Source organism: Molossus molossus, unplaced genomic scaffold (assembly GCF_014108415.1).
Source record: "Molossus molossus isolate mMolMol1 unplaced genomic scaffold, mMolMol1.p scaffold_m16_p_12, whole genome shotgun sequence".
In the NCBI taxonomy this organism is placed as follows: Eukaryota; Metazoa; Chordata; class Mammalia; order Chiroptera; family Molossidae; genus Molossus; species Molossus molossus.
The window spans coordinates 21,221,927-21,235,630 of record NW_023425347.1 but is presented as its reverse complement, the minus strand read 5'-3'; the positions used below and the strand labels follow the sequence as shown (position 1 = coordinate 21,235,630).

At 42.5% G+C, this 13,704-nt stretch overlaps 1 protein-coding gene across 2 annotated transcripts in view; it reads right to left on the bottom strand.

The window, feature by feature from the left end:
- MBOAT1 (membrane bound O-acyltransferase domain containing 1) overlaps positions 1-2,897 on the bottom strand; it is a 115,213-nt gene extending 112,316 nt beyond the window's left edge. The window contains exon 1 of one of the 2 annotated variants that reach the window (XM_036256054.1): positions 2,640-2,897. In XM_036256054.1, coding sequence (XP_036111947.1) covers positions 2,640-2,735 — 96 coding nt within the window. In that variant the 5' untranslated portion in view covers positions 2,736-2,897. The remainder of the gene's footprint in view (positions 1-2,639) is intronic. The other variant, XM_036256055.1, reaches the window with a different exon arrangement.
- Positions 2,898-13,704: the final 10,807 nt, after the last annotated feature.

Genomic DNA, 13,704 nt, shown 5'->3' with positions numbered 1-13,704 from the left:
GTCACTCTTTAATGCGACTGGAGCAAACAGTTGTCAAGGACTATGCTCTTGGACAGCCCTCCAGATCTGGCTCTCCCTCTCTCTGCCCCATTCTGTGCCTGAGAGGAGCCCCTGCTGACCCAGGCACCTTAGATCTGCCATCTTTGGGTGGGGTCTGACCACTGGAGGGCACTGGCAAGAAATGGAAGGGCTGGGGGTGGGGAGGGCTCCCCCACCCCATCCTGGCAGGGGTTGGGTGCAGCTCTCATGGGGCAGCAGCAACAGGACTTCCTTCCCCTTCCTCTTCAGCTCCTAGGTCTTGGTACCTGACCATCATTTGCCATTTCCCTTAATGCTGCCCACACCCCTCTCGGTGGTTCATTCAAATTTCTTCATTGCAATCCACTGAATTGAATTTTGTTTCCTGCCAGGACCGTGCATGATACAAGGACCTTCCTGATGTAGGGAATTTTATATCTATATAAACTTTTTCAACTCCAAAATGTAGGTCTTAATGCCATCTCTAATCCCGTTTTACACATGAGGACACTGAGGCTCTGGGACAATACAGTACCAACCATGGTCACACAGAAAGTTTGCTGGCAGAGCAGGAATTGCACTAGGCCAGTCCGACATCTAAGATTGCAAAAAAACCCATGAATGTGTGAGGGAGAAAAAAACATCAAACTTGCAAAGTGTCAAGCCAGGATATAGCCTCAAATCACATTATTTGTGGTTTGGAATTTTTCCCCTGGGTCTAAAATAAGCTAGCTGGGGCATTGCCCTAGAAGTGCTTCTTCCACCAAGAGTCACCCAGATTTGACCCTGCTGGAGGGCAGAGGGAGGGGCTCTCCTAAAGCTAAGAGATCACAGGTGTTCCTTCCTTACCCATCACCCACATTCTTCCTTCAGTTCATCCCAGAAATTCTTAAACATCATAAGGCTCTTTTATTCTTTTTTTTTTTTTAATCCTCACCTGAGGATATCTTCAGGCTTCAGATAGAGGGGGGGGGAAGGGCAGGGAGGGAGAAGGAGGGAGAGAGGGAGAGAGAAACATCGTTGTGAGAGAGACATCCATTGGTTGCCTCCCGCACAACTTGACCGGGGCCAGGGACCAATCGCAACAGAGCTATGTGCCCTTGACCAGAATCGAACCCAAGACTCTTTGGTCCAAGGGCCGATGCTCTAACCACTAAGCCAAACCAGCCAGGGCTCTTTTATTCTTTTTTATAAATTAAAAACAGGGTTCCTTTACAGAAACCCAGGATATTTAGAGATGGGAGGGTGAATGCAGTTAAAAAGCATTTAATAGCCTCATACCAGCACCTCCCAGTCATAACTCTCCAGGTTCCATTAACTGTCTTTTTCCATACACAGGGTTTCACTGGATTCCTCTCTCTAGCTGTGCAGAATAGCTTAAAACAGAAAATGCAATTAAAATAAATTCTGATGGGGGATGCGGGGTAAGTACAAAACAAACTCCCCTTCAGGAAATTCGGCTAGGAGTTAGATTTATTTCAGGGCTAAAGACTGCTGTTATTTCTGCCTTTGCCTAGGTCCCTGGGTCTCTCCCAGCCTCACAACACAAGGAAGAGTAATTTACAAAAGCACGAGTTAGGATTTGCTACCTCTCCCAAGTTCTGGATTCTGCAAGTGGTAAGAAGGCAGTGGTGAGACCTGGTGGAGTTCTGAATCAGATCCCCACAGGGAACTCTGAAGAAGGGTGGCTCAAGAAAAAGTAGCTGAGTAAGGCTACCGGCCAGCTCTCGCTTCCTCCTTGCTGAAAGACTGTGAGTGGAAAGGGCAGCAGGTGTGCTCTTGCTTGAAGAAAAAAGATTACTAGTGAGAGGCAGAAGAAGGAACCTGGGCAAAACTCAGCATGTAACAAAACAGGCAGGAGTGCAGTGGCCCCTCCCCCGGCGGCCCCACCCAGTTCCACGTAAATCAACACATAGTTGTTGAATCAGTACTAAACACGAGGTGGATCTAGCCTGCAGCACCTAAAGCAGACGTGGTGAAAATGAGTAAGACAGTCACAACTCGAGGGAAGATTTCTTAACAGGAATTGCTGTTGTCTATTGTCATTTTCCATTTCAATAGTAGCAGACAATACGGGACAGTCCAAATAACTTCAAAGGCGCCCCTCTTCTCCCTCTAACCTGCCCTACTCCGGAGCCTGGAACCTTAGCCCTGGGAAAAGTGTCCTGCGTCCCTCCTCCCTTTCCGATGGACATCAACACGAAGTACAAAATAATTGTCATCCTGATTTGACAAGTCTCACTGCTTAAGTTTAAAACCCCGGTCTCTCATTCAAGAGCAGGTGTATTTTTATGCGGGGTTATCGACATTAAAAATAATGACTTGATCCCACTGATGGGAGAAACAACTGAGTCATCTATCAGAAGACTTTAGAACAGGAAACAAAGCAACTCAAAACTTTACATTAAAAAAAAAAAAAAAAAAGTTCTTTGCAACCTGCCGTGCAGGGTCTCTCAATGTTTTTCACACTTACGGGAGGAAAACAAACTCGAAAAACTGCCCACCTGTCCAGTTTGTAGCTGTACACTCTGCTATGGGGGCGGGGACAGAGGGAGATAACATTTCCCGTGGCCTCCACGCCCGCTCGGCTCCGAGGAGTCCTGCGCCCGCGCCGCACTCACCTGGTCCAGCGGGATGCCCAGGAGCTGGCTGAGCGGGTGCAGGCAGGTGGAGCCCGTGGTGCGGTAGGAGAGGCTGGACGGCGACTGGGCTGCCATCCCGCATCTTTGGGAGGCGCTGCCCCGGCACGCAACACCCTCCTCGGCGTCCTCCTGCCCGAGTGCTCGTGGGTGGCCGTCCCGAGGGGCGAGCGGCCGCCTGGCGCGAGGGGACCTAGCAGCGAGGCCGAGGGACAAGATCGGACTCCAACTCCCGGGGCGCAAACTTAGTGTAGGCGCAGCGGCCAGGGCGCCGAGGGAGGGCCGTGCCGAGCGCGCCGCTTCCCGCTCCCTCCTCTCGGCGCTCATTGGTCCGGCGCCGGGACGCCCTGGAGGAGGGAGGGAGGCAGGAAAAGTGGGGACGGACGAAGAGCGGGGCCCCGAGCTCCGCCCGGCCGGCCCAGCCCAGCCCAGCCCGACCCAGGCCGACCCAGACCGCCGACAGTGGAAAAGCGCTGCCAGCGGGCGGGGGTGGCGGGCAGCCTGGGGGGCGGGAGGCGCCTCTCCTCCCCAGCTCGCTGTCCTGTCTCCCCGCCAAACCACAGGACCTCGGTGGGATCACCCAGCAGGGCGCCGTGCACTGGAGCTAACCCCCTGCCCCACCCTATTTACGCTCTAACCCCTTCCCTGTTCCAGCGCCCGCCACGACTTCCTCCGCTTTCCTTTCGAGCTTTCTCTCTCGCAGTCCTTACTGCAAAGGGTTAATATGCCAGTGGCTGGAGCCCAGTGAGACCCCTTGCTGCTAGCCATCGCCTCAGACCCAGACTTCCCTCTTTCTTGAGTTTCATCACCAACAAACTGCATGGTCCCTTAAATGACCAGGCCAGAGTTTTTCAACCCACGTTCCTGTCGAGGAGCAAAAGCAGTCCCTACAGCCATTCCTTGTCCCCACGGAGATTTTATAGGAGACCATCACCACCAGATGACAATCTCACCACACACACACACACACACACACACACACGCACGCACACGCTTGAAAATTAACTAGACTACACAGGCTCATGAGATATCACACAACTTTAGAAATTGACTAAAATTGAAGCAATATTCCTTTTATCTTGAGCAAGATAAACAGCTTAAGTGAGGTGTTTGTGGAAGAAGGAACTTGAAAGCACTGTTGTTGTTTTTGAATCAACACTTAGCTATAAATTGCCACATAAGAGAAGTTCTGATACTTTAGTACAATTAATATTAAAAGAACTATTAGATGGCACATTATCAAGCGAATAGATTAATTCAATAGGATCCTGGAGAACAGGATATGATTCCAAGGTTTATAAGAGCTATACCATGAACACAGGACTCTCTTTTTCTTCCCCTTTATCCCTGTTTCCATCCTGTCAATTGCAGATTCATAATAATAATTATCAAATGTTAGATGTAACTTTATAAAAGTCGTTTCATTTACCACTGACAATCACCCATGTGGTAGCTATTATAATCTCTATTTACAGATGTGAAAACTGGAGCTTGTAGAGCTTAAGAATTTGGTTTTATTTAGGGAGGTTCAGTAAAATACATCTGTCTGATTCCAGAGCCTGGGCTCTGAGTCATTATGACGCTTTGACCCTTCTAAAACAAAGCATTGCTCTCTTATCAAGAGGCCCACCCATGTACCTGACACAAGCCTGTCATTGCTGTGGACAGGTGTCCTATTTACTGTTCCAATGGGGTGGCAGCATAATACTACAGGCCTTCTCTCTCGCCTGTTTTCTATCTGCTAGAATAAGGTTTGATATCAAAGTCAGGTTTTCAATCTCCCTTCTGGGAGATGAAACCATGCTCAGAACGTGACATCATCCAGAAGACCCAGTGCTCATCCCGATGACTGGTCTAAAATTAAAGGCCAGACAAAGAGACCTGGAAACACACTGCTGGTGTGTTTCAGGAAGGCAGCATGATACTATGGACTGATAGAAACTCAACACCAGTCACCTGCCAGCCCAGGCCCAGCCAAATAGATATGCAAGCAGCAAAACTGAATTAAAACAGTCCTCAAAGTTTTCAAAGGCATAACCCCTCAAGAAGATAAAATTCTAGTGATACAATCAGTCTAGGTTTAACCAAAAATGATCACCATAAACTCAAATTTAAACCATCAACAATGATATGTAAAAAAAGAATTGCCATTTTAATAATACTACAGGCACATATTTATGCAATGATACTGTATATTCACAGAGTATATTTATTTATTTATTTATATCATCCCTTGGATCCTGTCAACAACTCTATAGGGATGAACGAGCAGTGTTATCATTTTTATTATTATGCCACCATCCTCTCCATTTTTATGCATAAGAATATTAATTTCTGGTCATTTGCAGCTAGCTTACACAGCTAGCAAACAGCAAAAGTAGGATTCAAATTTGGCTATTTTGTTTTTCTTTTTATTATACAGAGATCTTTTTATTATGCTAGGAGTCCACCTTCAGGAAAACAGCAGAAATTGTTACCTGCATAGGACATTAAACTCCATGCTTAACATTTGAGACCTGAATGGTCTGAATTGGCCCACAATGGGTATCACTCTTGCTTTTCTTATCCACAAGACCTTAGGGAATATAGATTTTGCAGTGAGTACTCAGTTGTTTAATGTTCTAGCTCAACCGGTCTGTGTTTGTTTGGAACTTACATTGCTGCCTACCTGCCTAACATTTTTTAAAGTTGATATCATAGTTAAACATTGTTTTTATATTTGTACATGTCTAGAAAATGAAGAAATGTAACTGAAAACCAACCAAATTTAACCAATACTGCTGAGTAATAGCATGCTTCCCTACGAACATTTTATCAGTTAGTCTTTCAAGATAAATCAATGCAAATCAGCTCAGCAGCCTAACTTATGTACATACAACAGGTAGATGCTGATATGTCTAAAGACAAAAGAATCCAAGAAAATACACCAGCCTCTGAAAGAAACCAGTTATGAGAAATGCAAAGTAGGCATTAGCCACTGATAACTGAAATAAAGCTTGCTAACAAAACTCCATTAACTAAAAATACAGAACAATATTTATAAATACAATTTTGCACAGCTTCTGGGTGGTCAGGGCTGGAGCCTAAAACCTAGAAGAGGAACAGATAATGAAAATCTATAGAACCCAGCATTCAGAGCAAAACAAAACTGGATCTGAAAACCAATACTGCCTTTTACTGGTCTTGTGATTTCCTCAAGCCTCAATTCCCACTACAAAATGGGAATAAGGATTATGATCCCTGTGGCTGATATAAGGACTGAAAGAAAGATTATATGTGAAATAAACCTGTCACAAAGTAATTGCTCAAAAAATATTAACTGCCTAGCTAAAGCTTACCCTTTACAAACTAACATTTTATTTTTACCTTTGATTTTTTGGGGGAAGTAAATCCTCCTAAAATGCATCGCTGCATACTTAAATGGAGTTAGTATTATAACTAAATTTTTAGTGATGAGTTGGGCATTATTGTAACAAGAACCATCCTGGAACACAGTGATGCCTTGGAGTCCACCAAGGTGGCATGAGCTCGTCCTTGGACTAAACTACGCCTGAAAACCTAAGTTTTCTCAATGACTGTGTCTACTTTCTAGTTTTCGGTCTCCTCTTCTGTTCTCATATTTTGGTTGTCACTGCCTTGCCTGCTATTTTGGTCTGCCTATGATCTGGGAGACTCCACAGATTGTTTTAGAATCACTAGGCTTTGAGGGCTGAGTGCCTAAGTGAAGTACTTCAATTGTAAGTAAACTCTGTGCTATCTTGGATATTCAGAGGCTTTGTTTTTTCTTACTTCCTGTTTCTTTAGCTGTGTTCCAAGTAGTTACTCTTGCCAAAGAAGTGTCCTATGCAATAAAGTGTGATGGAAGATAATATTTGAGAATACAGAGATAGCAAACACTTATGCTGCCAGAATTTTCTGGTTGGCTGCAGTTAAAAAAAAAAAAAAAAAAATGAGCACAGTAAGGCCTAGCCTGATACCCTTGGAGCCTTTGGTATCCTGAGATGCTTGGCCCTCACCCCTTCCACCCTCCACCCCTCCCCACCATGGGTATTGTTGCTGAGGCCACTGTCATCTTAGCCTTCAGCAGTAACATTTTACCCCAGACCTTACATTCGTCTTGGAGACCACTTGGAATCTCCCTCAACTCTTGTATTCTTACTTTGCTCTTTACTCTCTGTTCTGCAGCCTGGCCCAATGAATAGTGTTAAGTACAATAGTATCTCAGAATAAATGGATCGATGGTTCCCTGGCAATCAGTGTAGCCAAAAGATCTCATGGCGGTGTCTTCTTTTCTCACTTAAGTCCTCATGGCCCAGCTTGTTGTTCAGAGCCTGTGTGCTTTCAGTCCACACATTAGGCTGGGCAGCCCTACATGCTGAGTGTCCAGTCTGTCATTTACAGGACCAGAGTAGGTATTTGCCCCTATTGCCTTGGTTCTTTTCCTGTACTCCTAATGTGCCATTTCTGCAACTTTTATTCATTTTTAAACATTTTATTTTATCATTATAGGTCAATTCTCTCAGGGTATCCTGTAAAGCAAACTTAGGTTTTCACAAAAATACACTGGCAGGTGCTGTCAATTGTCAATCTCCAAGAAAAGGCCATCAAGCTTAGTTGACCACAAGGCATTCTTTTTTACTTTTTTTTAAAATTGAATTTATTAGGGTGACATTGGTTAATAAAATTATATAGGTTTCAGGTGTACAATTCTATAATACATTGTCTGTATATTATATCATTCATCATCCCAAGTCAAGTCTCCTCCATCACCATTTGACCACAGGCATTTTTTGTGTCCATAGTGTGCATCCTTTAGAATTAGCATTCCCCAGATTCACCCAGCGAAGTAGTGCTTTTGCTTGTGAAGGTTGATTCAATATTTAGCAAATATTTATTGAGGAGCTATTATTCATAAAGCACTTCTAGGTGCTTGGGAGACACATGAACTTCAAACAGACAAAAACCCCTCCCCTGCTGGAGCTTACCCTCTAGTAGGGGAAGGCATAAGCAAAAAAAAAAATCATGTTAATATGTCAAAGATGATCAGTGCATAGAGTAAAAGGAAGGTGCAGGAGGGTAAAGGTAAAGGGGTGAATGGGGGCAGGATACATACGTCGCAGTGTTCAAGAAGGTTGTCAAGGGAGGCCTCATTGAGGTCAAGTTTGAACAAAGACCTGAAGAAAGCCAAGTAGTTAACAGAGCAGATTTCTTGGCAAAGAACATTCCAAAAAGAGGAACTATCTAGAGCAAAAGCCCTAAGACAGGAGCAGGCCTGGCAGGGTAGAGAAGCATCAGTCTAGCTAGGAAGGCTGGAGCAGAATGAATAAGGGGAGAGAGGGAGATGAGCCAGCGAGGAGTAGGCGGCCAGCCTATGGGGACCTTGGAGGCTCTTATAACAACTTCGGTTGCTCCTCTGATTGCAATGAAGAGTCACTGCAGGGACTCAAGCAGAGTGTTTATACTCCTTAAACAACTACTCTGCTTTCACTCTCCCCCGGCCCTTAGTAACCACCACTCTGCTTTCTGAATTTGACTATTTCAAATAACTTCATATTAAGTGGAATCATACAGTATTTCTGTCTTTTGGTTACTGCCTATTTCACTTAGCATAATGTCCTCAAGATTCATACATGTTGTAGCATGTGTCAGAATTCCCTTCTTTTATAAAGCTCCACGATATTCCTTGTCTGTATCTACCACATTTTGTTTATGCATTTATCTGTGCAGGGCTGCGTCTGCCTCTTTGCTCTCATGAGCAGTGCTGCTAGGAAATGGGTGTGCAAATATATCTTCAAGACCCTGCTTTCAGTTCTTTTGGATATATGCCAAGAAGTGGGATTGTTGGATCATAATTTTTTGAGGAACTATCATATTGTATTCCATAATGGTTTTTACAATCCCAACAACAGAGAACAAAGATTCCAGTTCCTCCACGTCCTGGCCAACACTTTGTTTGTTTGTTTCTTTGTTTGTTTATAATAGTAGCATCCTCGTGGGTATTTGGTAATATCTCATTGTGGTTTTGATTTGAATTTCTCTGATGATTAGTGATGTTGAGCATCTTTTTATATGTTTGTGGGACATTTGTATATCATTTTTAGAGAAGTATCCAAGTCTGTTGCCCATTATTTAGGTTATTTTAAATTTTTTTATTATTGTTGAGTTGTACAAGTTCTCTTATATTCTGGATATTAACCCCTTAGCAGACATATGATGTGCAAATATTTTCTCCCAATTCCAAAATGGCGGCGAAGCGAAAGGAAGCTACACAGACCGGCTCCCAGAACCAAACTGGAATTACAATGATAACACAGACAAATCGTCGGAAAACAACAACAGAAAAGCAGCTTGCGAGGACCATATAACCAGGGACACTGACTCGATCCTGGTAGGCTTGCAAAGGCACGAGACGGGGGCTGGGAGCCCACGGTCGGCAGCTCGGCAGCAGCCTTAGCAGGGAGCGGCGCCCTCGGGTTACATCCCAGGTGGCTCCACAGCGCAGAGCCTGGACAGAGGCTAAAACAGCCACAGCCACTCACCTTGGGCTCCGGCAGACGGAGGGCAGACTGGACTGGAACTGTGTGGGGACACTCAGGATCTGAGGGCACTCAGAGCTTTTGCTGAGAGGCAGCCACGCAGGACGGTGGCCATATTGCTCCTTCCCAGGGTTCTGGGGAGAGGCAGCAGCCCCTCCCTCGGAGATCCAACCCCATCCTGTGGACCATTGAAGTGGTAATTGAAGCTCATTAACAACCAGCATCTGCCCCACCCTTGTGAAATCCCCTTATGCTGAGCATGTGAGGGAGTTTTTCAAACAACTGACAACCCAAAACTCATCAAGTAACCTTTACTGCTAGCCTCCAGGCAAAAAGCTAGAGGATAACAGTACCTTTCCTGGGCTAGCAACTTTAACCAGGAAAGTAAGACTTGACAGTGGTGTTTAACATGGGTCCTCCCTCACTCATCTAAACCCAGGAGAGGGAGCCACAAACAGCAGAACACCAACACCCACAGGGAAAACTTGACAGGCTCCAAAGCCCACAGTGATAGCCAAAATGGTGAAACACAGAAACAGAAGCCAAATGAAAGACCAAAAACCTCCACCGAAGATGAGATTAATGTGGAGCAATTAGGCATGTTAACAGAGCTAGAATTCAGAGCCATGATCTTGAGGAAGCTGAACACCATGAGTAAGGACATAGAGACACAGAAAATAAGCCAATTGGAAATTAAAAACCACCAAGAAGAGATAAAAAATGACATATCAGAAATGAAAAACACATTGGAAGGTTTAAAAAGCAGAGTAGAGGAAGCTGAGGACCGGATCAGTGAATTAGAAGACAGGGTAGAAAAAATGAACCAATCAGAAAACAAAAGGAAAAAATGATTAAAAAACAGGAAGACAGCTTAAGAGAACTGTGGGATAACTGGAAACGTAATAATATTCGCATCATTGGAGTCCCCGAAGAAGAAGAAAATGAGCAAGGGATAGAGAATATATTCAAAAAAATAGTGACAGAAAACTTCCCTAATTTGGTGAAGGAAGAAGGCATTCAAGTTCAAGAAGCACAGAGAGTCCCAAGTAAGAAGAACCCAAACAGGCCCACACCAAGACACATAGTAATTAAAATGGCACAAATTAAAGACAAAGAGTGAATCCTAAAAGCAGCAAGAGATAAGCAACAGGTTACCTACAAGGGAAACCAAATAAGGCTCTCAGCTGACTTCTCACAAGAAACACTACAGGCCAGAAGGGAATGGCATGAAGTAATCAAGGTCATGAAAAACAAGAATCTGAATCCAAGACTACTCTACCTAGCAAGGCTATCATTCCAAATGGAAGGTCAAATAAAGAGCTTCCCAGACAAAAAAAAAAAGGCTAATCGAATACATTAGCACCAAACCAGCAATGCAAGAAATGTTAAAAGGACTGCTGTAATTGGCAAGAAAAATGGGAAGAAAAATAGAACCACAGTAAACAAAAATGGCAATAAATAAGTACATATCAATAATCACCTTAAATGTAAATGGACTGAATGCTCCCATAAAAAGACACAGAGTAGTTAATTAGATAAGAAAGCATGACTCATCTATATGATGTTTACAAGAGACCCACCTCACAACAAAAGACTCACATAGGTTGAAAGTGAAGGGATAGAAAAAATTTTTCCAAGCAAATGGAAAGCTAAAAAATGCTGGGCTAGCAATACTCATATCTGATAAAATAGATTTCAAAATGAAAGCCATAACTAAAGCAAAGAAGGCCACTACATAATATTGAAAGCATCTATCCAACAGGAAGATATAACCTTGATAAACACATATGCACCCAATATAGGAGCACCAAAATATATTAAAAATCTTCTGGAGGACTTCCAAAGAGAAATTGACAGCAATACAATCATAGCAGGGGATTTCAACACCCCGTTGACAGCACTGGATAGATCCTCTAGACAAAAAATTAGCAAGGAAACAGAGACTCTAAATGAAGCACTAGACCAAATGGATTTGATAGATATCTACAGAGAATTACACCCCAAAACTACAGAATACACATTCTTCTCAAGTGCACATGGGATATTCTCAAAGATAGACCACATGATAGGACACAAACTAAATCTCTACAAGTTCAAGAAGATTGAAATCATATCAAGAATCTTCTCAGATCACAATGGCATGAAACTAGAAATCAATTGCAACAAGAACATGCAAGGACATTTCAACACATGGAGGCTAAATCGCATGTTATTAAACAATGAATGGGTCACCGAGGAGATCTAGGAAGAAATTAAAAACTTCCGGGAAACCAATGAAAAAGAACACACAACAACATAAAATATATGGGATGCAGCGAAAGCAGTTCTGAGAGAGAAGTTCATAGCACTATAGGCCTACCTCAAGAAACATGAAAAAATTTCTAATTGACTGTCTAATCTCACAACTTAAAGAATTAGAAAGCAAACAAAAAGAAAACCCCAGAGCAAGTAGAAGGAAGGAAATAGTAAAGATCAGAGCAGAAATAAATGACAGAGACAAAAAAAAAAACAAAAAACAAACAAACAATTCAAAGGATCAATGAAACAAAGAGCTGGTGTTTCGAAAAGATAAACAAAATCGATGGACCCTTAGCTAGACTCACCAAGAAACAAAGAGAGAGAACCCAAATACACAAAATCAGAAATGAAAGAGGAGAAGTAACAACCGACACCACAGAAATATAAGAGATCGTTAACAGCTACTATGAACAACTATATGACAACAAATTCGACAATCTAAGCGAAATGGACAAATTTCTAAAACACACAGTCTCCCAAAACTGGACTGGGAAGAGATAGAAAACTTGAACAGACCAATAACAACTAAGGAAATTGAAGAGGTAATCAAGACTCTCCCAGCAAACAAAAGCCCAGGCCCAGATGGCTTCACAGGGGAGTTTTACCGAACATTCAAAAAAGAACCAACACCCATTCTCCTCAAACTATTTCAAAAAATTCAACAAGAAGGAAGACTTCCAAACACGTTCTATGAGGCCAGCATAATTCTAATTCCAAAACCAGAAAAAGACACTACAAAGAAAGAAAACTACAGGCCAATATCCCTGATGAACATAGACGCCAAAATCCTGAACAAAATAATTAGCAAATCGGATCCAGCAATACACCAAAAAAAGTTATTCACCATGACCAAGTGGGATTCATTCCAGGGATGCAAGGCGGGTACAATATTCACAAATCAATACATGTGATACACCACATAAACAAAATGAAGAATAAAAACCACATGATCATATCAATAGATGCTGAAAAAGCCTTTGACAAAATCCAGCATCCATTTCTGATAAAAACGCTCAGTAATCTGGGAATAGAGGGATCATATCTCGACATAATAAAGGCCATATATGAAAGACCTACAGCCAACATCATACTCAATGGGCAGAAACTAAAAGCATTTCCCTTAAGAACAGGAACAAGACAGTGATGTCCACTTTCGCCACTCTTATTTAGTATAGTACTGGAAGTCTTAGCCACAGCAATCAGACAGGAGGAAAAAATAGAAGGGATCCAAATTGGAAAGGAGGAAGTGAAACTGTCATTATTTGCAGATGACATGATATTATACACAGAAAACCCCAAAGACTCCATCAAAAATCTACTAGACTTAATAAATGAATTTGGCAAAGTAGCAGGATACAAAATTAATGTGAAGAAATCGACGGCATTCTTGTACACCAAGGATGAACTCACAGAAAAAGAAACTGAAAAAACAATCCCATTTAACATCGCGCCAAAAAAATTAAGATACCTAAGAATAAACTTAACCAAAGAAGTAAAGGACCTATTTTCAGAAAACTATAGGACATTGAAAAAAGAAATAGAGGAAGATATAAAAAAGTGGAAGCACATACCCTGTTCATGGTTTGGAAGAAGTAACATCATTAAAATGCCCATACTACCCAAAGCACTCTATACATTCAATGCAATCCCCATCAAAATACCACTGGCATATTTCACAGAAATAGAACAAATACTTCAAAAGTTCATATGGAACCAAAAAAGACCCCGAATAGCCACTGCAATCTTAAAAAAGACAAAGTAGGTGGGATCACAATACCAGATATCAGGTTGGACTACAAAGCGACTGTAATCAAAACAGCCTGGTACTGGCACAAGAACAGGCATATAGACCAGTGGAACAGAACTGAAAACCCAGAAATGGGACCAAGGCAATATGCTCAATTAATATTTGACAAAGGTAGTAAGAGTACACAGTGGAGTAAGGACAGCCTCTTTAATAAATGGTGTTGGGAAAATTGGACAGCTACATGCAAAAAAATGAAACTAGTCCATCAACTTACACCATACACAAAAATAAACTCAAAATGGATAAAAGACTTAAATGTGACCCGTGAATCCATAAAAATTCTAGAAGAAAATGTAGGCAACAAAATTTCGGACATCATACGGAGCAGAATTTTCACTGTACATCACCTAAGTCAACAGAAACAAAGGAAAAAATGAATACATGAGACTACATCAAACTAAAAAGC